General features: G+C 39.7%; 1 protein-coding gene across 1 annotated transcript in view; it reads left to right on the top strand.

Annotated features, from left to right (window-relative positions):
• The window catches only part of CD2AP (CD2 associated protein), a 113,114-nt gene extending 108,813 nt beyond the window's left edge, over positions 1-4,301 (top strand). The window contains exon 18 of the mRNA XM_061196114.1: positions 1,330-4,301. Within this exon, the coding sequence (XP_061052097.1) occupies positions 1,330-1,371 (42 nt within the window). The 3' untranslated portion in view covers positions 1,372-4,301. The remainder of the gene's footprint in view (positions 1-1,329) is intronic.
• The last annotated feature ends 20,659 nt before the right edge of the window (positions 4,302-24,960 follow it).

The raw sequence follows: 24,960 nt of genomic DNA, 5'->3' as shown, positions 1-24,960 counted from the left end.
AATTTATGTGACCGGCAGCAGTCTGTGAGGAGTATTACTGACTGCGTGCAGGGCTGTTCTCCACCCTGACCCTCACCCCACCCGCACTCCCTCTTCTACCAATTTTTTTTTCTTTCTGTTTTCTATACATCCTCGCGCATTAAAATTCATACAGTGGTTAATGTATCTTTGGAATAGAGATGATAATAGCGCATCAGGCTGAAGATTGAAGGTATTTTGTCTCGATCCAATGCTACTGACATGTTTGGCTAATAATCATATTAGTCAAAGAATAATATCAGGAAAGATCCTGGAATTAGCAAACCATTCTTGAATGGTTAGGATCCCTTAGGAGATTGTGAGCTTATTGAAATTATACTTTTTGACTGTAGCAGAATGCTCATCATTTAGTAATGATCTATTTGTCAGAAGTTAGCCATAACACGTATTATTTGTATGCATTGTTGGGGAGAGGGATGATGCTATCAGGAGAAGGTAAGGCCTAAATGTTTCTACATGTAATGCAAGGTCAGAGATGATCAAAATACCACATAATTGGGAAGAGAGTACAAAAACTGTGGCCTTTAAAGCCTTAGACCTTACCAGTACAAGTTCTGCATGGAACCACTGGCATGGCGTTTAATCTCTTTGATCCTCGACTTGGTTATTTGTAATATGTCAAAATTAAATAACTCTCTGTAGTTATTGTGAAAATTTAATGAATTTTTCTAATTTTCTTCTAATGTTTCTTAAATTTTGAACTTCTGTTAAGTGAAGAATGTCTTCTCCCTAACAGTGGAACTATTTTTCACACATTGACTGCATTTTATATATATTCTTGGGCTTTAAAGGCAATTTAATCTAGAACATACTGTTTACAGTTGAGGAAGTTGAGACCAAGTGAGGTTAAGTGGTTTACCGATATCACCTAAGGAGTAAGTGAAAAACATAGAACTAAACTGGTCCTTTTAAAAAAAAAAAAAAAATTCTGTATTGCCCCCTTTGTTTAATTATAGGTACGGGTATGTTTCTTAGTTTGGTTTCAAGGATACTCTTGTTTTTCGTAGGGCTGATTTTCTTACAGATCTTTCAAATGCTCACATTATTTAACATTGTTCTGGGTGAAACAACTGTAGCTGCTTTTTTGTTGTTGTCACCTGTCATTTAGGAACTTGCATTGTGACATTTTCATCTGTTGAACTTTTTAAATATTTATTTACACCATTGGAAATTGGATTTTAGAATGGAAATCAAAATCTGGAGGCTTGAAATTATGATCAGATCTTCATGACATAGGATAAAATAAATAAACTTTTTTAAAGTAAAGATATTTTATCTGTTGCCATTTAGGTGGAAATAGAGAAGCTGAAAAAAGCAATCATGTCTTCTTGAAGTGACGTGCACCCAGTGTCCTCAGTGTTCCAGGGATTCAGAAGCAACACTATGAACTTCAACTGACTTGTTCCTTAAAAATAACAAATGCTGATGTTGTGATAAAGAAATATGCGTATATGAACTATTATATCTATAGAAAAATGTAGGGGGAGGGTGAATTGTTTTTATATACTTTGTTTTGCCAATATGAAAAAAAAGAGGCCTTATTTCTTATGTGCTGGGATTGCAAACTCTTTTGTTTAGTTTGCTTGAAAATACTACTGAATCTGTATAAAAAGAAAAGAAAATTCACAATAGTTTTTTTTTATTGAAACTTGTAGTATTATTTTTAAAGAGATCTATACTATAAATATGGTGATATCTTAACGAATAATCTGTAAAATATACCATTTGAGAGGGACAGGTTAGCTTTATAGTAACTATAGTCACTACTTTTCCCATAAAACATAAGGGATATAAACTTTGTATATATATATTTTTTATGTTTAGCTTCTTACCCAGGATTACACTGTTGTGCCTGTTTGTTTGCAGTTTGTGATACTCTGGGTGATAAAATAGGAGTTTCCTAGCTACAAACCAGATTACTCACCCGTGCATATAGTAATAACTATAATGAACTAATCAAAATAATTTCTTCAACTTTTGGAATATTTTTTTATTGCTTGCACTATAGGATTCATAAAGGAATTTAGTTAAAATGTATTGGATTGTTAAATATATTGGAGAAAATATGAGCTATATTTTAAATTCATTAGGTCTAAGGAACTAAAAATGTCAATTTAACCCTTAACTTGTTGTGCCTAGAAACTACAGCACATATAATATGCAAACACCAGCCTTATTGCCGTACTTTTCTGCTTATTTTACAGGCTCAAATATTACTCATTTCATAATCTTGTGATTTAATTCTTCATGCCCCTCCATTTGATTTTTAATAACGGTAATGTTAGAAAAACAAAACTCCAGAACTTTCAGAACTTCAGTGTGCAGTTTCATACTTTGACAAGTTATCATTATGTAAATACTCAGGTTTTACATTGTGTAATTTACCTACTAGACTAAACTAACTGGTGGAGATATTTGGGGCTGTCATTTAGGTAACCAACTTTATAAAGAGTGTTTAGTAGGTCATAAAACGTAACATCACAGCTTATTTAAAACCAAATAGTTGGCCATATTCAAAATGCATTTTCACCAAGTGGGTGAATAGCCGTTTCTTCACAGTCACTTATGAACACTTGAACTTTTAAAAATGTTATCTACAGATAATATGTCTCAAAATATGTGGGTTTATATGGAAAGTAGAAAATTTGATTTTTTTTTTGCAAAAAAAATTAGATTTTAAGCTTTATTATAGCAAATGACTTTCAGATTTTGAGTACCATCTATCATGCTTCTATTTTGTGTTCTTTAAACCCCCAAACCAATATTTTTCCTTTAAGTTTTAGTTTTATAATACTGAAATCTTGTGTTAATGAAATTTTGTCATATTGTTTCAAATAAAAGTGAAATAGAAAATAATAGAAACTCCAATACATAATTACTTAATGTTAAATTCACAACTTAAATTAGTGCTTTTGGGGAAATCTGTGCGTTAAGTATGTACATTGTAACTTCTTAAAGTCCTTGGGGCTCTTCTGATGAGGTCACTGCTGAACAAAATTGTTTATTCCTGTTCTAGTGTTTTTAAATGACTTGTCAAATGAATGATTTCCTTCTTCTTAAACAAATTAGGTCTTATTTTCTTTTAATATGAAAGTCTTCAGGTAGAAATAAAAACAATGTACCCTGGAAATCACCCTCCAGCTTTATGACTGGAAGATCTGATTACGTGCTCCCTCCCTCCCCACCCTAATAATGGGGTAGGGGAAGTTACCAGCAGATTTCAGGCGGTTCTTAAAGTTTTTGTTGGTCATTTTCTCACCAGTGCATAAAATCAAGATGGTCATGAGTACTGAGAGACATTTAAAGTGTTTGCTTGTATACTCCTCAGTCAGAATTGAAAAGTAATTCAAGTACTGTGTCTCTATTTTCTTGCCCTTGACCAAATAGTAAAGAAAAGAAAACCAAAATCAAAGGGAAAAACGATTACTTTAATCTAGCAATTTACCAGTATTTGCTCTTGATATAGGAATTTTATTAATTCCTGTTTATAAAGTTCATATCATAAAATGCTATGTAATAATATAGCTTTTACTTGGGGGTAAATCTTTTTTTTTTTTTTAATGAGTAAGTATAAATTATAGAGTAGAGGTGAACAGCATGGCATCTATCATTGCCAAATTGGTGGTGAATGTTTGCTATTCTTTGAAAAACATATTACTAATTTTCCTAATTATATTTCAATATTAGGAGTATTGTGTGTGTGTGTGCGACCACCAAGCTTTGGTCATACTATAAAGCTGTTACCTCTTTACAAAATCTAAGTCTGAAGATAGGAAGAGAGAATGGGCCTGGTGTAACAGAGGATTCTCTTTTTATGCTTCTTACTGTGATCACAGAAAAAAATAAACCCAAGTGCTCTCTAGATGTGTTGGTAAACATTTTATGCTTGCATTTAAACTTGAAATGTATGAACAGAATGAGACAATCAGTTCAAATCAGAAATGAGAAGTGTTAAAATTTAATGGCCTTGTTTTGCTGTAGCAATAAAATGACCAAGTGCAATGACTTGATTTAATAAAATCATCTTTTAAAAGTTGCTGCTATGAATATTTTTAGCCATAAAATTTTATCCTTGTTGTAGCCTGACTTGCCTTCAGTAACTGTTATGTAATGCAGTTGGTGTTGTGGTATTCTAACATTCCAAAAAAATAATAATATATATTTATGGAGAAACTCAAAACAGTATATACTTCACTGACTTGTTTACAGGTGCTGTAAAGCATGCTTCTCCCTCAAAAAGAAAATAAAGAATAGTATTGCCAGTTGTGTCAGTCTTTATTGGTTATTTTTCATTAACTTCAGCATATGCTGATTGCAGAGTATGATGAAAATTATTTTATATTACTTTGAGTTTTCCAAATAAAAGAAACAATGTAAATAGTAAAATGAAAGCATTCAAAGTTCTAGACCTATGTGACATTTACTGAACCTTTGTGAGTCTTTTCTTTCTACCTGGAACTGTGAGATGATAATTCCTACCTCACAGGATTATTGGGAGAATTTGAAATGATTTATATAAAGTACCTTATGAAGTGCTTGCCATAGAGTAGATTTTTTAAAATGGAAGCTGCTGATTTACTCTTCTCGAAAGCATCTTGCAGTGATGGGTGTGATGTAAATTAGGCAGATAAGATTAAGAGAAAAGGCATAGTATGTCCTCTCCCCTTGTTTTTGAATACAGCATCCCTTTCTTTGGAGGAGATACTGCTTTCATTTGTATGATACTCGAAATGGAGCTGAGAGTACTTTGCCCAAATTGAATTATTGACTCAAAGACTGAGATTTTAAACATTTGAAACAAAGAGCTAGTCTCAGCATGGGAGCTCTCCACAGTTACATTTTTCTGTCATCTGGAAAAAGCTGATTTGGAAGAACTAAATAGAGTATAAAGATACGGAGACAGAATCCAGAAGGATTTTAAGACTGATTACAGTCATTCCTGAAGCCCCACTACCCACCCATTGCTTGGTTCCTTAAGCATAAACTTGCACATAAACTTTTTGGTTTCTGAACTCGCGACTGGATGTCCTGGTAAATATAATACAAAAAACAAGATACAGTCATCCCCCCTTATGCACGGCAGGTACATTCCAAGATCCCCAGAGGATGCCCGGAACCGCAGACAGTACTGAACCTTACGTAATACTATGTTTTCTCCTATACATACCTGTGATAAAGTTTATAAATAAGACACAGAGATTAACAACTAATAATAAAATAGAACAATTACAACAATATACTCTAATAAAAGTTATGTGAATGTGGTTTCTCTCAAAGTATTTTACAAATATAATGCCTTTTGCATCCTAACTAAGCACTTACCACACACCGTGGCCCTAACTTTTGCAGCTTGAGGTGCGACAGCACAACTAGCCCAAATTTGTTTTCTTAATTTCGTGGATAGAAGATTCTTGCCATAGGTCTTCGCAACCTCAGCATGTGATTTTTTTTCTTACTGTCGAGAGCTTGCACTTTTGCACTTAAAGGAAGCGCTGTTTGTCATACCTGAATTGCCAACATCACTACTCTTGTGCTCTGGGACCATTATTAAGTAAAACAAGGGTTACTTAACACAAGCACTGTGATTCTTCTAGTCTCCTAAGTGACTAGTGGGCGGGACGCGCTGGACAAAGGGGTGATTCACGTCCAGAGCTGGACGGCGTGGGATCATCATGCTACTCCAAACGACGTGCACTTTAAAGGTTATGAGTTGTTTATTTCTGGAAAATTTCATTTAATACTTTTGGACTGCAATTGACTGCGCGTAACTGAAACTGCAGAAAGCAAAACCGCGCATAAGGGGGCACCACTGTAGAGTCTGGAAGACATCAAGGCCCGTGTACTCTTGCTGAGCACATACATGACTCCAGGCTTTCTAGAAATCTGGAAGATTTGAATCACGGAAAGGAATAAGACACCACTATGAAGCAATATGGAAAATAAGTGTGGCAAGTCGTTTAAGTTAAAAAAAAATGGAGTTTGAAAATTTCTACTTGCTTTTTATTGGCTTTTACAAACACTGGGCATAAATTAAGCCTTGCAGGCAAATGGTGGTAAAGTTTTGGATTGTAGAGTTTTACTGTTTGAAGGGACATTAGAGATTGTCTAATGCCTGTGCAGATGGTTTTGTCTGAAGGAACAATTTTCGGATTTAGCCCCATTGTAGGAAATAAAAGCTGAACTCACATGGGTCTATTCGACTTTATTACTTGCCAATCAAGGTTCAAGAGACTAGACTGTGTTGGGGTGTGAAAATTTTTTTCTGAATCCTAACAATTATTGCTTTTATTTTTACCACTAACACCTTTATTGTGAATATGCTTGTATAAAAGGAAAATAAATTTAGAAATAGGCAACAATATTTTTTGTATAGAGCCAATAATTTTTTTTAATCACAGAAGGTGTTGTGGTTTTCATTTTGCAACTATTGGGTGGTATTCTTTCCTATCAGCTTATAAGTGGTCTTTATTAGCTACATTTCAGTTCCTAGAAAATTGTGTGAATAAAGTTATGAAAAGTAAAACTATATTTTAAGTGCACTGAGTAACTTAATTCTTTAATAAGGGCAATTGTTAACATTTCATAGTATAGTGCATTTTTAGAAATATTACTAAACATTAACAGAATGCAAATACAATCTGACATGACAGTAATGACATTTTTACTCTTATCCTCTCCCTTGAAACTGACTAAAGACAATAAATAGAATGAAAAATGGACTTGATAGATTGAAAGAGATTTAAGGAAATCTGTTTCTCAAATAAGGAAACAACAACAACAATTTATAATAAAAATACCTCCCAAATGCTTTGAGATTTGGAACAAAATGAGGACAGCCTGAAGTCTGACATAAGGCTCCCCAGACCTCATTCCAGATGCTGATTCTCTGAAATGTCCATCTGATGGTCTTAGACCCGAATCCTCTACAACAGAATGGCTGGAGCTGTGGAACTGAAAAGGAAGCCACACCAGCTGTAAGCCCTACTAACTTGAAGGCTGAAAACCAAGGGGCTCCCAGGAAAGATAACAGGTTTGATGAGAGGGTGTTTTAGATAACGGTACTGAATTAAAGCTATTGTTATTTCCTGCCACTCCTTTCTGCTCTAGTCAGCAAATAACTGACACCGGTCAAAGGTGAGCAATCAGGCACCACACACAAGCATCTTTATAGATGCATGTGTTATAGTCAAATGTATTAAAAAAAAATTGTCCTGAAACAAAGGCTTGATTTTGCAAATAGAAATCCCTATGTCCTGGGTGGGGGGCGGGGGGGTGAGGGAGGATTGACAAGATTTATAACACCAAGACACATTTTTGTTAACTTATGAAACTTTAGGATAAAGAATGAATATTTGCCCAAAAAGAAATAGAAAATTTAATTGACTAATTCCACCATAAATAGGAAATGTAATTAAGGCTCTACCACGAAAAAAGACAGCAAGGCCAGAGGAGATCATAGCTGTGTTTTAACTGCTTGATTTAAACTAGTCAAAACTGTAGAAAAAGGTGGAAACTTTCCCAATTTATTTTATGAATCTAGTGTAACTTTAATATCTAAACCTGATCACCACAGACCAATCTCACTTGTAAAGATTTGGTGTGAGGAGATTTATCAACCTTAATGCATTACATGAAATGATGAGTTAAAAATGGTCATACTGGGACTTCCCTGGTGGCGCAGTGGTTGGGACTCCGTGCTCCCAATGCAGGGGGTCCTGGTCAGGGAAGATCCCACATGCATGCTGCAGCTAGGGAGCCGACGCAACAAAATAAAATAAATTAATTTTTAAAAAAATGGTCATAGTGACAGAGCAGGGCAGGGTAGGGCCGAGCATGTCCTTTGCTGGGAGTGCGGTGCAGGGAATACAAAGGTAGTTTGGTACCACTGCCTTGATCCATGGGACACACCAACAGTTCTACTCACTTATACCATCAGTACAAATGTCAACAGTGAAGAAAAGTAGCTGACATCTTAGTATTATTATGAGAGTGGTTTTGACCTTGTGGAACACATTTAAGAACCACTGACCTGAAATAACCCGGTATGGTCCCTAGGATATAGTAGTGAATGTTGAGTGGATGAATCAATAAATGAATGACAGAGAGGATGTGGTCCCTCTTCATTACCCCTTGTCTTTACCCTCTCCTCCTGCCTTTTCTTTCTTCTTCAACTATTTAAGGATTCAAGTTGAAATAGCTTCCCAGGACTAACCACTATCATGTCAATTATTATAAAATAGCCATGCTTCCAGAGGCTCTGTATTATGCTCTTAAAATGCTTTTAACACATTTGTTATACTGGGCTTTAAGTAGTCAGTTTAATTACCCTAAGGTTTATAATAAACTTATCTTTAGTCTAAAAATAGGCATGTTTGTATTGTGCTTACCATGTACCAAGCACTGTCGCAAGTAATCTCCATCTAAATCTATCTGTGTATCTATATATCTAACTATCTCAACAATTTGATGTCATAGATACTATTATTATCTTTTGTTACTGAGTCCAAGCTTGTACTGCTCCCCACAAAACAGGCCAATATATCAGGAGAGATGACGTGTTGGGACAAGGAATAGTGACTTTATTCAGAAAGCCAGCAGACAGAGAAGATGGAGGACTAGTGTCCCAAAGAACCATCTTACCTGAGTTAGAATTCAGGCTTCTTTTATACTAAAAGGGGAGGGGGTGTGGCTGGTAGCTGCAAACTTCTTGGTGCTGGAATCCTTTGTTCTTGCAGCTGACCACGTAGGTCTGGTCACAATGTTCCTATAAACCTCCAACAAGACAAATATTATTCTCTGTTCTGCAAATGTTTAATGGAGAAGTGTTATACCTTTAAAGGTCAGAGCCCTGAGACTAGGCTATCCTGTATATTTCAGGCTATAGGCAACATTCTTTTACAAAAGGTGCAAAGCCAACATGAGTAAGCACAGGCTACAGAGCACAAGGGTTAGAGCTAAAGGAATAGATCCAGTATGGAGTCAGGTTTGTTCTTCTCTGTTACCCTTTCACATATGAGGAAACAGGCTCAGAGAGGTTAAGCAACTTGGCCAAGGCCACCCAGCTAATAAGGGATGGAGCTAAACCTAGGCAGGCCAATTCTGAAGCCTGTGCTCTTGATCATATGCTCTCTTTACATAGATAATGTGTAGAGAACATTCTTTGTAATCCTTTTTATTTCTCTTGAGTATCAAATTTTCCTATCAGTAAAAGAGTTAGACTAAATAATTTACAAAGTTCATTTTCAGTGATCTCATAGTCTGTTTAGATTTCTCTGTGTGACATAAGTTAAGATTTGGGGGAACATTCTTTGTTTCTTGATGTACGTCTTTGCAAATTTAAATGATTTTCATGGCTCTTCAGCAAAGACATGAGAAACAAAAACTCTACTTAGCTTCCCTACAGAGATTAAATGACCACTAGATGGCAGTCAAATGAAGCTCAGCTTCTCATGGGCAGCTTGAGTAAACCTCAAATACAGGTAGAAGCTGCAAATAACAATTGCAGAAGGTTCCAAACCACTGAATTCACCCAGAACTGGGACACAGCCACTGCACTCCCCTAGCTCCCTCCCCGCTAAGTTCCACATGACAGACTGAAAAGAGTTGACGCTTTGGAATCCGACAGATCTGGCTTTGAAAACTGGCTCTTAAAGTTAGTAGCCATGTGAACTTGGCAAGTCACTCAAATCTTGTCACTTCCCTTATCTATAAGAGATCTAAAAAAAAAAAAAAAATCATTGCTACAATTTAAAGCCTTTCCCGGGACTTCCCTGGTGGCACAGTGGATAAGACTCCGCGCTCCCAACACAGGGGACCCGGGTTCAATCCTTGGTCAGGGAACTAGATCCCACACGCATGCCGCAACTAAGAGTTCACACACCATGACTAAGGAGCCCACCTGCTGCAACTAAGGAGCCCACATGCTGCAACTAAGGAGCTCACCTGCCACAACTAAGCCCCGGCACAACCAAATAAATAAATAAATAAAGCCTTTCCCTCTGATCATGTACTCAGAGAAGAGAGAGAAAGGGGGTACCAGGTGCTTCACATTTTTTTCCTCTAAGAGAATAATCACATCACAACAGCAGCAACAAAACCATCCTGCTCTGTTTGTCATTCCTTGCTGGATGGTTATGCTCCTTTGACCCCAGGTTGCTGCCGTATCCTTGGCCCTTCCTCAAACCTGATTTGCCATTTCCTGCCCTTGGTTCTCTGGGAACTGCTCCTGTTTCTCCATTTTTTCCTGCAATGTGTTCTGATATCTACCAGATCAACTTCCCTCCAGGGTCACTTATGTAACAAGCTCACAAAATAGTGAGCTTGTGCTGTGGGCTTCTTAAAGACATTATGGTACAATCTCTCTCATTTTGCCACCTGTCTTCTCCCCAAGGGCCTCGTACAATTCACATAGAGCTGGGGTCCGACACGACAGCCCAGAGCAGGTGGTCAGTGGGGAGTCCATGGTGCCATGACCCTGACTGCAAAAGCAAATCCAGATTCAGCTCGAATTCTAAGCAGAAAATGACTTTTCTCTCCAAAAGGGAGCCAAAATGTCCATCTTGTGGTTGATGTCATGAGTACAGGGTCACAGAAGCAGGGAACAGTACTACCCCAGAAAGGGCACAGTCATCTGAAGGACTTGGAGATGTAGAACGTGCGGTGTAGGAGGCCAGCGTGGGACAGCATCACCCAGCTCTTCCCACCAACCAGTCACAGAGCAGCCAGGCCCCTGCAGTGCGCTTTCGGGAGAAGCAAAGCGTTCCACATCGGCTGGTATCAGCTGGGAAAGGCTCAGGGCTTATTTTGAGCAGGTGAGAACTAGTGATTATCTATGATTCTTAATGGCAGCAAAGGTCCTGGATTATGAGAAAAACAACCCCCTGGGGGCGTGAATGGCACTAAATTGAATTAATAAGAATTAAGTCTTCTTTTCCTTATAAAATAAATTTTTGTAAGAGAGGGTCTATAGACAATGCAAAGGGCAAAGGAAAGTTGCATTTCAGTATTTTTATTCACTATTGAGTAGTTTTTTCCACTCTTGAACTAGGGGAAAGGAGTTGAGATTTGGATTCTAACCTGGGCTTGCATTCCCCCTCTCAGGAAACTTGGGTAAATTTCATCACATCTTTGGGTCTGTTTTTTCAACCGAAAAATTAGGGTCTTGAATTTTAATAGCAGTTCTAACGTTCTAGATACAGATTACAAAAGCAGTGTGTTTAGTGTTACACCTTCTTGTCCTTGGTGCCATGTACGTGAACAGTTGGTAGTTTCTCCTCTTTAGGGGGTTACTATTGTCTAAGCTTGGAGAGGACTTCCACAGTCAGTGATGTCTACCTATGAGGCCACCAGCTCTTGCAAAGGCAGGGAAGTAGGTGCGTCTAGAGCCCTTCACCTGAGACCAAAAACCACAGGGCTCCAGGAGAACAATAGCATCCACACTGAATAAAGGTGCTGGGACATACATCTGGAAGTGAAATAGAATTGGAGCAGCCAGTAAATTTTTTTAAATTAATTTTATTGGAGTATAGTTGATTTTCAATGTTGTGTTAGTTTCTGGTGTACAGCAAAGTGGATCAGTTATACATATACATATATCCACTGTTTTTCAGATTCTTTTCCCATATAGGTCATTACAGAGTATTGAGTAGAGTTCCCTGGGCTACACAGTAGGTTCTTATTAGTTACCTATTTTATATACAGTAGTGTATATATGTCAATCCCAATCTCCCAATTTATCCCCCCCCCCGCCCCCTTGATAACCATAAGTTTGTTTTCTACATCTGTGACTCTATTTCTGTTTTGTAAATAAGTTCTTTTGTACCATTTTTTAGATTCCACATATAAACAATATCATATGATATTTGACTTTGTCTGACTTACTTCACTCCGTATGACAATCTCCAGGTCCATCCATGTTGCTGCAAATAGCATTATTTCATTCTTTTTTATGGTCAAGTAATATTCCATTGTATATATGTACCACATCTTCCTTATCCATTCCTCTGTTGATGGACATTTAGGTTGCTTCCATGACCTGGCTATTGTAAATAGTGATGCAATGAAAATTGGGGTCCATGTATCTTTTCGAATCATGGTTTTCTTCCAGATACATGCCCAGGAGTGGGATTGCTGAGTTATGTGGTAGTTCTTTTTTTATTTTTTTAAGGAACCTCCATACTGTTCTCCATAGTGGTTGTATCAATTTACATTCCCACCAACAGTGTAGAAGGGTTCCCTTTTCTCCACAGGAGCGACCAATAAATATTAAACCACACAGTGATGGAAGAAATGTTCACATATTGAGATATGGAGAAGTCGTTCTGGCTTACACATGATTTGACTTGAATTTTATGCAAATTAGAACAGCCTGTCTTATGGCCTGTTAAACCATATGCATTGTACATCTGCTTTAACCATTCAAGAAGAGAATACATTGAAATATCGAAATGGACTAACTATGGTTCAGGCATTCAAAATGGAGCCGGATGGCCTTTGTGGATGTGATTTCAGACACATTCCTGCATCACCGAGAACTTGAATGTTCTGAACTGTTTCAGAATCAAGGACACCACCAGCCATTCTGGAAACAATGTCTGCTAGCAGCTGCCAGCTACAACCTTATGGTCTCAAGGTCTCCCCTTGTAACTACGCAACCATTTTGGACTCCAACCAATCCTTACTTAACAAGCATCTTGCCAGTTTCAGTCCTAATTCTTGACAAACAATTTATGTAACTTCGTGGTTTTTGCTTATATACGCCTCCCCTGTTTTGTAGTCCAGCGGAACACAATTCAAGTGCTTCTTGAATCTGTGTGTCCTGGGCTATAGTCCTCAGTTTGACTTGAATAAAATTCTTTTCTATTCCTATTAGAGATTGTTTATTGATTATTTCCCATCAACGACAGGAACTGAGCTGAAAGGACTAGTCCTTTAAAAAAGAAAGCAGGAAGTGGCTTGAGGTAAATTGATGAATACAATGAAAAGGAAATACTTTGCTCCTGGGAGTAATTCACCATCACAGTCTGTTCCAGCAATCAGACTCTTAGAGTTAGCCAGCTGGCTTATTCTGGGATGGAGAATAACACTGGAAGAGAAAGATAACAAGATCGCCTGCAGATCAAATTTGAGCCTAAAAGCCTATTTAGTGATTAAGATGGGAAATGAAGTTGTTGACTACTTAAATGACGGAATTGAGCAAAGGTGAGGGGTGGGCAAAGAAGAGGGGATGTAAGTGAAAACTGGGAGGGTGAGTTTTAGAACTTTACAAGTAAGTTTTTTGTTGTTGTTTTTGGTTTTGGCCACACTGTGTGGCTTGTGGGACTTCAGTTCCCTGACCGGGGATTGAACCTGGTCCACTGCAATGAAAACGTGGAATCTTAACCAGGGAATTCCCAGAGGGCTGAGAATTCAAAGCAACGTACTTTCCCATGTTAAACAATACTGGAACTGAGCATTCTTTCCTGTCCTGATGTGAAATAACTCAGAAAATACACAAAAATAGATTAAGACCTTGCTCTCCAGGAAATATTTATTCCTGGAAGATAAGCCCTGAACCATGTAAAAGAGCTTATTATCAAGAGTAACCTCTTGCTCTTCAAGACTTGCTGAAGACTTTGGTCTTGTCCACCTAGCCAAGCCATTAGACTACAAACTCTGCCCACTCTCAACCAGTTCCTAAATTTTTTAAAGACCTAACAACCCTATAAATATCCTCCCCTGACTTCCTTCTTTTGACACCTATGAAAGCCATCAAAGTGGTGTTCTTTTACTATGTATAATGGGTGTAATTGTCTTAGCGTTGCTTGATCAATGGAGTTTTCTGGTGGTCTTTTGAGCAGTTGTCAAAAGTGAAATGTTGCTCTAAGCTATGAAACAAAAGTTTTATTGTAACTTGTCAGAAATGAGGCCACTATGTCATACCAAATTGCCTTTACGTTTTGAATCTTGTGTTAATTGTCAAGATTTCTTTGGATCCTTCCAAGAATTTTGGATCTAGTAATACTTTAATTCTTTTCACCCTTGAAAATTCAAAAAACTCAGAAGCTTTAGTTCCCATATCAGTCCTGTGGCAACTCTTACCCTCCTTCCTTCTTCCCTCTCCTCCCACCCCCAGAAGGCGGAAGAAGGTGACCAGGGATCGATTTGTATTTGAGACCATGCACCTTCAAGGATGGTTGAAGTACCTATGGCTATTAAATGCATTCAAAACCAAACATTTACTGCGTATTGTTGTTGAAAACAAGCACAGCGCTTGTTTTCCTGGAGGAGGAGGAACAGACAACCTCCAAATCAATGAATATGTAGATAATTATAAATTGGAAAAAATGAACCGAGAGATACAAACAAGGGGCAATAATTTAAGATGATGGGGTTGGTAGGTAGAAGGATAAAAGGACTTATTTAGAGAGGATGGTCAAAGAAGCCCTCCCTGAAAAGTTTACTGGAGCTAAGACCTCAGAGAGGGCAAGGCTGGACAAAGGTGAAGCAGGAGAGTGGTCTAGGACACAAAATTTAAGGAGACCCTCCCTCTCAGGTTTATGTAAGTGTAGGTTCGACACTTTCATGGCCCTGAGATCGAGGGCCTCCTTAAGATTTGCTCCCAGGTGCCTCTCTTTCCTCACCTTAGGGGAGGAGAAATAGCCAGTCTCACACGGACCGGTGTGTGTGTGTGTGTGTGTGTGTGTGTGTGTGTTGAAGAAGGCAGTGGGGTGAAGGGCTGGGGAGAAAGAGTCACAGAAGAGTGAGCCTAGGCAGAAGAAACAGGATACACAGTGGCCCAGAGGTGGAAAAGAGGTTGGTCTGTTTCTGGAGCTGAAAGGTTGCCCTTACATCTGGATCAGAGTGGACAGAGGGAGGAGAGACCCAAGGTGAGGCTGGAGAGGCAGGCAGGTCCCAGCTGAGCTGGGCCTTGTAGGCCCCTTGAGGTACATAGCCCTCATTCTCAATGCAATGAAAATAGGTTTGCATCTGGGAAATGATACGAATGAACATACGTTTGAGCAGATTTCTGCAAAACTGATTGGAAGGGAGCGAGGGTGAAATCAGGGAGACATTAAGAAAGTGTTTGTATTCCTGAAGGCAAGAGAAGATGACCTGGACCAGATGGAGGTAGAAAGAAATGGACGGAGTTGGGATCTCTTTTGAGGAAGAAGTCATAGGACTTGCTGACATGTGAACGTGGAGCTTAGAAAAGAAACGTGGCTGGAGATCTAAGCTGTGGAACTGGATGAGCTCCTCTAGGGAAAGAGAAAGAGGAAGGGAGGGAGGAGAGGAAGTGAAGCAGAGAGACGAGGAGCTGGCTTGGGAAACTCCACACTCAGAAGTTGCTAGAGAAGAGACCAGAGAGGAAATCAGAAGGTGAGGACACACAGCCCACTGTCCATTGACAGATGAATGGACAGACATGTGGTAATATACACACAGTGGAATATTATTCAGCGACAACATGGATGAACCATGAGGACATAATGCTAAGTGAAATAAGCCAGTCACAAAAAGACAAATATTGTATGATTCCACATATACGAGACATCTAAAGAAGTCAAACTCATAGAAACAGAAAGTAGAAGGTTGGTTACCAGGGGAGGGGTGCAAATAATGGGGTGTAATTGTTCAATGGGTATAGAGTTTTGGTTTTGCAAGGTGAAAAAGTTCTAGAGATCTATTGCATAAAAATGTGAATACACTTAACACTACCAATTTTTTTAAATGGTTACAATGGTAAATTTTATGTTATATATTTCTTTATTGCAATTAAAGAAAAGCAATTTTAAAAAAGAAACGTGTTTCTCTAAACAGCCTCACAGACATAGAGAACAGACTTGTGGTTGCCAAGAGGGAGGGGAGTCGGGGAGGGATGGAGTGGGAGTTTGGGATCAGCAGATGCAAACTGTATATAGAATGGATAAACAACAAGGTCCTACTGTATAGCACAGGGAACTATATTCAATATCCTGTAATAAACCATATGGAAAAGAATATGAAAAAGAATATATATGTGTCTAACTGAATTACTTTTCTGTACAGCAGAAATTAACACAACATTGCAAATCAATTACACTTTAATTAAAAAAAAATTTTTTTAAAAGGGTCAGCTACAAAACAAAACAAAAAGAATGGTGTTTCTATAAAGGGAGAAGTGGTCAACTGAGTTGAGGGCTGCCAAGAGAGCAAGCAAGAAGAGAACACAGAGTTAATACATAGGTTCACTAAGATGGAGAACAAACGCCAGTGACCTTTGTACAGATGGCTGCAGTAGCGTGAAAGAGGAAGCAAAATTAAGAGAGAACTGAAGGTTAGGAAGTGGACACAGCCCGTGTGGACAGTTCTCAGGAGAAGGTTAGCTAAGAAGAAAGTCATGGGGCAGAGTGAATAGGAGGAGGGGGAGCTAGTCTTTTGGTTTTTTAGGAAAGAAGAGACTTGAGTATATGTGAAGGTTAATGGGATGATCCATTGTAGAGGGAGAGATTGATGAAGCAGGAAATAGGAAATCTAATGGAATGTCACCCTAGAGAAGATCTGAGGAGATGGGGACAGAGCTCCTGGGAAGAGACAAGTGTTGACAGGAAGTCAGATGCTTCTTCTAACATGACAGGAGGGAAGGAGGAGAAGGTGGGGCTGCGTGAAGGTGGGTTTGTGGGTTTGGAGGTGAGAAGTGGATAGAGTTCTCACCTCGTTTCTATTTTCTTTGTAAAACGTGAGATGAGATTGATAGTGTGAGGGCTGGTGGGAAGTTAACATCAGCGGTTTGAAGAGAGCGAATGTATCTCATCAGTCATCCAGGATCATGGCAGAATGAGCCTGCCAGAGAATCACAGCAAGACTGACCAACCCCTGAAGGGGCTGTGGAATTCTGCATTCATTATTTTAAAGTGATAAATATAAATATATTTTCTATTTTATCAATTGTAAGTCGCACCTCTGAAATCGAGATACACTCTGGTATTGTTCCATGGTTTCCTAGCACTGATTCAGAGTTTAATTACCTGCATTGTTGTTTCTGAGAGGTCCACAAAGCAATGGGCATCTTTTAATCAATGGCATCTTAGAGGCAGTGAAATGCGGTAATTTTATTCCTGCCAGGTTCAGCTGCTAGTGTGCAGATGTGGAGAAGGCCTTTCTTTCAGGGTTTCAAAGACAAGACAATAGCTGTCAGTCACAAAGAGACCTATTTGAGTCCACTAGAGGAATAATATAATTGCAATGTGATTGTAAGCACTGACTTCTGAGGAGATCAGCTCTTCATTACTGGAAGTGTTTCATCGGAAGTTTGGTCTATGAGGCCAATCTCTAAAATCTTTTGCCAGGTTAAGACTCTCATCAAATTCTCTTGTAAGCTTAACTGCCATGAGATGACAGTTCAAAATCCCTTCACCAAGGTGTCCTATATTGGATGCTCAGGAGCTGTGTCCTACATGGAGGTATGGTTATTGAAGAAAGGGTCCAAAATCATGTCTCCATTCATCAAATATTTATTAATTACCTACTGTATGCCAAGCAGTCTGTTACTTTGGGAGGAAATAAAAATAAATAAAAATCTAGGTCTCTGATCTAAAGGAGTTTATAATCTGCTATAAGAGACAGTTAACAAACAAAGAATTGTCACCAGAGGTGTTCATTCATCCAATCACTTGTGTAACATGTATTTATTGAGCTCCTACAAAGCACCAGGCACAGTTCTAGGTGTGGAAATACAGCAGTGATAAAATTCACCAGGTTCCTGCCCCCATGGTCTTTACCTTCTAGTGGAGGAAGACAACTAACCAGAATATTCCAATAAGCATGATCATTTGCACTAGTGATATGTATGAAGAAAATATTGGAATATGATAGAGAATGACTGGGGTGCTACAATCAGAGTAACAGTTTGGCTACAAGTAATAGAAAACCTAATGATCACAGCAGTCCTAGGAGCATTAATTATTTATCTAAAAAGTCCAGAGGTTATTGATCCCAGAGTGGGTTCAGTAATTTAGTGGTGTCATTAAGGACCAGGGCTTTTTCCATCCTTCTATTCCCCCATCCTCAACATATTGACATTTTCCTCAGGCTTGTTGCCTCATGGTTGCAAGATAGCTGCCATAGCTGCAGTAGCTGCCATAGCTTACATCCTCCTACAGTTTCCAAAGCCAGAAGGGAGAAAAGGGTAGGTGAAGAGGGGCAAGATAACTATTTTTTTCCTAGTGTAGCTCCCTTATTTTATCAGGAAAAATCCTTCCTAGAAGCTCTCTTTTCTCCCAATAGACTTCCCCTAAGGCTCATTGAACACAAATGGTCATCTGCCTACAGTAACCAGCAAAGAGGACCTGTATTGCCACAGTTGGTTCAAAATAATGATGAGTTATCAAATCTAGATTTTTGGCAAGAAAGAAGACAGAATGACCTTGGGTAAGTAAATAATGACTACCAAATCAGGGGATGTTTCTCTGAGGAGATGACATTTGAACCGAAACCTCAATGATGAGGTGGTGCCAGTCTTGTGTACCACGTACCATGGTGGTGTGGAGGCGGGACCTGGGCCAGGCTAGTTGGTCATGGAAGTTTCAACAGCAGAGGAGACACCTGAGGACAAGAATGAATCACCAGGTGAAGCTCTGGGTGGAGATGGGCGGAGGCCTTTCAGGCTGCTGGAGAGGCTAATGGAAAGGAGAAGGAATGTGACCCAATTTGTAAGCGAGAGAAAGACAAGACGGCTTAGGTCGCAACCCTGGTGAAGATGACTTCAGATGGGAACATTCTGATCCCAACATTACAAAAGTAGTGATAAGGTAACGGTATGCAAAAAGAGGATACTCAGCTTCACTTCAGGCTGTGGAGGAGACTTCCTCAAGAAAGAGACAGTTGATTTGGAGTTTCAGAGACTTGAAACAACACGATGAAAAAGCTTCAACAAGGCATTACCAGTGTGTAATGTGTGAGTCAGGGAGCGACTGGTGATGAGATTGGAGCCACGCTGGGGAGCTCTGATTTATTTAATTTGGGCCAGTAAATTTTGTCTTTTCAAAAGTTGAGAGTCCCTGGTAAAAATAAATGAGCTGGTTTTCTCCTTTGTGCAGTGTGAAGTTGGGTTTGGATGATCTCCAAGAACACCTCCATCATTTATATTCCTGGTCTCTAGTAGATGCTCAAGAAAAGTTTACCGAGCAAATGAACTATGAACAAACCTCAGTCTTTCCTGTCGGCAAAACTTTGCCCGTCAGTGTAAATTGGACGTGTCCTTCCAGGCCTGACCTGGCCCTGCAGGCTCCATGAAATGGCCCTGGGCCAGCCTCCATCAACCCTTCCCTGCTTTGGACTTACTGCTTCCACTCTTAGCTGAGAAGGCCTTGTACATTCCCCACATTTATGTTTCTTTTCTTCCCAACTAGACTGTGAGCTCTGAGAAGTCAGGAGTGGTATTTACATAAATCAATATATCCACAAACATATGGGACACTGGGTATATGGTATATACACAACAAAAATATTGAATTTTCCCATCTGATGAATGGACTTGAGTGGATTTCAACCCCAAAGGGGATTCTCAAATCTCTGGTTGTTCCCTAGACGATCCAGAGCAATCCAGGAAGCAAAATGAGGATGAGGGAGCTCAGCGATTGAAAATGAGGAGTGCCTCTCACTGTGTTACAAGAACTCCTTAATGTGGGTTTTGAAAATTACCATGCTTTAGTTAAATGTGAGTGTGGTTTTTGAAACATGGCCTTCAGAGAGCTAGAAAGTCCATGAATGCTGAAAAAATTTGGAAAGGATCTGTGAGTGTTTCAAAGTTAGAAAGACACATCACTCTGCATGTTGTCTTCCAAGAGCCTCGGTCCTTGCGTCTGTCAGTAGAGGCTAGGTTATGCTGAAGTAACAAATAGCCCCCAAATTTCAACAACTAGAAACAATCAAGGGTCACATTTTGCTCATGCCCATCACAGGTCGGCAGGGCCCATGCTTATTCCTCAGGAACCCAGGATGGAGTGGCTACCATTTTGAAGTGCTGGTTACCACAGCAGAACAACTTGCCTGACCCCTCCAACCACGAGGAGGTTAGGAATGGCAATACCACCTGGTACCTGAACTAGGGACATCCAGAAACAATTAGAGAACCATGCTACCATAATCCTAGTTACCAGAAAGCCAGGCAAAGACAGAGCTCCAAGCACAGACACTTGAGTTTTCTATATCCCATTTTCAGGCTTAGGCAGATGCATGAGGACGTTAGTAGTTATGACCAAGTACCACAGATCTTGTGCCACCTCTATAGTCCTGGATCCCTTGCCAGAAAGGGAAGCCTTGGCTATTTGTGAGAGTCTGCGTGTGTCACCCAGTGTGTGACTCATCCATTCTCCAGTACTCTGCCCCTCCTACCTCAGGAGCTACTCCCAAGCAGGATTTGCCTGTCAGGCTGCAGGTCCCCTGCATATGGGGCTGGCTGCCTGTGCCAGAGCAGGGCCAGCCTGAATGCCTCAGCCTGGGGAGCCACCATTCAGGGCTAAATTGACAGCTCAGAGATACAGGAGTTCAGCCTGCTAATTTGCTGCAAAGTATGGCAAAGGAAAGCCACTGACACCTGTGTCTCCAGCTGCCAGGGAGTGGGGCGAATTTGCCAGTGACTTTGTCACTGGCTAGCCACAGTGAGTAGTCCCATGCTCCTCTCCCTCCAAGGACTTCCTTGGGAGAATTTCAGAGTTGAGCAGCCAATTATGATTCTACACTTTCGAGGCTTTGTAATTTGGGCTTTCGTTAATAACATAGACAGGGAATAAGTATTCAAAAGGAATTTGGTAACCTGGGGGCACTTGACATAATTCAATAAGAGCACTAGTCTGGTATGAAAATATTTTTGCTTTTACTGATTACTCTCTGCTTCTCTGATCCCATGCAAATATCAGAGTCCAGGAAACTGGAATCTTTAAAGGAATTATTTTCTTCTTCTCATGACCTGAAAGTGATTAAGTACAACTACAGAAGCTAATTCACTTTTCTAACCATTATTTTCCCTCATCACACTTTGTAAAGTTTTATCTATAATTTTGACTTATTATCAAGTCATCACCAGCTTTAAAGTCTCCTTGAATACAGAGGAATATTTTTACACCTTCGCATGCACAGATACACACACACACACACACACACACAAATCCTGCACTTCCAATACTAACCTATGGCATTAAGAATTCCTGATCTTGGACATTATTTTCCTCAGATCAGACTTTCTCAGGAGGAATATAAACTTTGGAGAGATTTTTCTTGGCTCGTAAGCTTGTCTGCCTTGCGTTGTTCTTTGCACGGGGAGGGTGGGGGAGGACACATAGACGTCTCCCTGTCCATTTCCTTTCATGTCCTTCCTTAAAATATTGTTGGAATTGATGCTTATCTCGATTCCTTCCTTTTTCTGAAGGATTCTTTGTCAGTATTTGTTGAGTGTGAATTTTGAAAGTTTAGTTCTGCTTAGAAACTTTTATCCTTTGAATTTTGAGTTTTTCCCCTCTAAAGTAAACTTGCAGATTAAAGAGTGAGGCTTGAATGGACCTCATCTTATTTGGGTTTATTAAATTTTCCCTACAAGGTTCATGCATATTCTTACAGTTTGGAAAAATCAGCTTATTTGTAGCTCACAGAAATGATTTCAGGTACGTTTCTGGGCAAATGTTTAGCCTTAAAAATTGCAAAACTTAAAAGACAGCAAAAACTATTTTCTGTCTTTAGGGATTGTACCCTAAGATCATACAGACCCAAATCCCTTTCCAAAAGTATTTGCATGATATAGAGTTACGGCATCACTGTCTTTTTACCCAATAAATGAAATTTTGTAAACAGAAACCAAGACTCTTATTCAAATATGATGAGATCAGGGGACAGCTCTAAGCCTGGTGACTGCCTGGTGTTTCTAGAATTGGACATGGCAGCAGAGGCACAGGGGTTGGGAGTGGAAGTGTTTTGCCTGGGTCCAGGCAATAACCAATAACGGGGAGTAGTGTCTATAGACAATCATATTTCTAAATATGTATAAAAAAATAGAACTAACTTATAGTCAGTCTACTTCTATTGTCAGCAGGTTCTGGTGATTCTAAACCACATGAGTAATAAAATACTTCTCCCCACTGGGGCAAACCACTCCCATCCCTCCCCACCCCAATCCCTTGGTATGGCGCCTGCTTTGTGCAAGATTTGACTTAATTCACCAGTGGCAAAACAATCTACGTTAGAACACAGTAGCTACTTCCACAAAGCCACAGTTTAACATATGGTCTAATTTCTTGAATCCCACTCTCTTGGGAATGCACGGCTTCTGTTTTTTTAAAAATATATTCCTCTTAATGTAATCTTCATCTCTCAAGTCAATAAACACTTTATTGTTGTTTTTAATTTAGGGATGAGGTTATAGAATTTTATCACCTCTGCATATTATTCCTGAATCTTTTGACTGTAGTAAACAAACTCCTAAGTCACACTACTTTTAGCCCCGAAGGTGGGTTTATGATGATGATACTGGGGTATCTCATAGAACCCAGGGCATGAAATACAGGATCTTATAAATACAGGATTATAAAGAGTGTCACCAGGATGGTCTTTATAATCTTTGTTTTTCTTGGTGTATCTACTTCATTTTGTGCTATTTTTCCTTCTGTAGTTGGGATGTTCTCAATTCCATTATAGTAATATCACTTGAGAGTTTAAAAATAAAACCCCACTCATCCCTAAATGTTAACAAATAGTGCAATCTAGGTGAAGGGTATGTAGGGTTCACTGTACTATTCTTTCAACTTTTCAGTAGTAATGAAATTATTCAAAATTAAAAGTTTGGGAAAAATATTAGTGTCTGAACCTTACTGCCAGAAATTCTGATTCAGTGCTCTGGACATTGGCAACCAGACATTGGTAATTTAAAAAAAAAAGCTCTCTGGGAATCCTAATGTGTAAAGTTGGAAATTACTGCTGTGGGCTGCTGTCTTTTTCAGCTTCTCTAGGAGAGAGTGAGTCCCATTTCTTTCCTGAAAATTCCTGGGGTGAGGACTGGTCAACCCAGCTTGGGTCAGCTGCCTTCCTCTAACCCAGTCAGCTGTGGCCAGGCCCATCGTTCAACATCGCTGCATGCATGGTAAACCCAGAAGATGTAGGCAGTTTCCAGAAAAGCGTGGGCGGGTTAAGGGGTCAGCTAGGCAAAATGATTAATGATAGTAATAGTAATAGTAGTAGTAGTAATAGGTGTCCAGTGTATTCCTCCAATAGAAATGCAAATTGAGTCCTTAACCACTACATTTGAGAATATCTGACTGTTGATAAGCCAAAGCCATTATTTCCTGTTTTAGCTATTTTTCAAATTATGTCATTGTTTTCAAAGAATGGAATGATGGAGTATTATTCTTTGTTAGTGTGAAGGTTTTGAATAGCAAAATGCAAATTAAATATATTTGATAACAAAACCCAAAACTTTGTCCATATTGAAATAGCCCTTACAAGTTGCTATGCATTAAATCATGTATAGGAATAAATACCATTCATGACGGTCACGTCTAGGCATAATGTTCCGGTTGTAGCAGGTATACATTTTCCACCATCATACACATCTGGTCTTTAAAATTTCACATTTCCATAAAGAAGTTCTCTAAATCAGCAAGTAGGCTCTGAGTCATACCTCCGTGCACAATTGTCTTTTAGGAAATTCTATCTCAGTCTTCTGTTTGAAGGGATTGCTTCTTGCCAAGGATCTGGCAAGAATTCTGAGAGTCTTACACAGTCACAAATTGTCTTATAGCTGGAAGAGAGTGGCACCATCACTGCTGTGCCAGCTCGGGCATGGTCACCTTTGTGATGGTCCCTCATGCTGTGGACCTGCTATTTCAGCCTTCCTTGCACCCTGAGTCACCCACAGGAGGTCCTGTCCCCTCTACGGGCATTGGGTCACCAATGACCAGGCAGTCTGTGCTCCAGGGGTGTCGGTATTGATGAGGGGAAGCAGGGATGCGTGATGCTGATGCAAAACAGCTGAATGATGACATGTTCCAGCTGGTTCCAAGAAGAGAGCTGGGCTTCCCCGAGCAAGAACTGGACTTTAAGACAGAGGAAGACTCTGTGATTCCTGAAGGAAGAGAGAGGAGGAAGAACATGTGGTGAAGGAGGGGCATTTTCCGATGCCCCTGGGAAGTTGCAGGCACGGGGCATGATCTGGACAGTCTTTGGCCCTTGAGAAAAGAGTCAGTGTGATCTCTGTGGACCTGGCTACCGGAGACGAGAGTGGGACACAGATGTTTCAGTGTGGGCCAAGCGGGGCTGAGCACAGACGTCCAAAGACGTGGTTGTGCATCTCTGGCGTGGCTGGTGTCACATCCTTGCATGCCTCTCTCTTGATGCCAGGATATCGTCCCTGAGGCGGAAGGAAGAGGAGAGGAAGGAGCAAGTGACGAATTGATTGAAAGAGACCTAGCGTAAACGGAAAGTCAATGAGTTTACCTCGTGGGGGCAAACTTTCCATCACTGGTGCTAATTAAATTCAGCTAGAGTGCAAAAAACAGTTCCATCTTTTCCTGCCTAGTTTGATGACTGCTAGCTGTGTACCGCTGCATAGAGAATCATGGTCTCTGTGGACTCGTCCTAAAGGTAGACTTTAAGTACCGACTCTTCCTCCATTTATTCATCCAGAGGGCCTTGCTTCCCTCCAAAATGCTGGTTGTGTCTCTGAGATGCTCCAACTCATTCACCTGAGCCCTCTGTGCCTTAGTTCTCCTTGGTTGCTTCCTCTGTCCAGGATCTCATCCTGCGAAAGCCATCTAGAAACTTATTTGGTACCAAAGTCTCTTCCTGCCCAAGGACCAATTTGTAAACAAATTACCCTTTGAATAGAAACATCGATGCTTTGACTATTTACTCCCTCATTTCATCACCCAGAATGAGAGGAAAATTACAGTATTTTCAGACATTCAAAGATTAAGAGAG

This window comes from Eubalaena glacialis, chromosome 7, assembly GCF_028564815.1.
Source record: "Eubalaena glacialis isolate mEubGla1 chromosome 7, mEubGla1.1.hap2.+ XY, whole genome shotgun sequence".
NCBI lineage: Eukaryota > Metazoa > Chordata > Mammalia > Artiodactyla > Balaenidae > Eubalaena > Eubalaena glacialis.
This window is presented reverse-complemented; position numbering and strand designations above follow the sequence as displayed.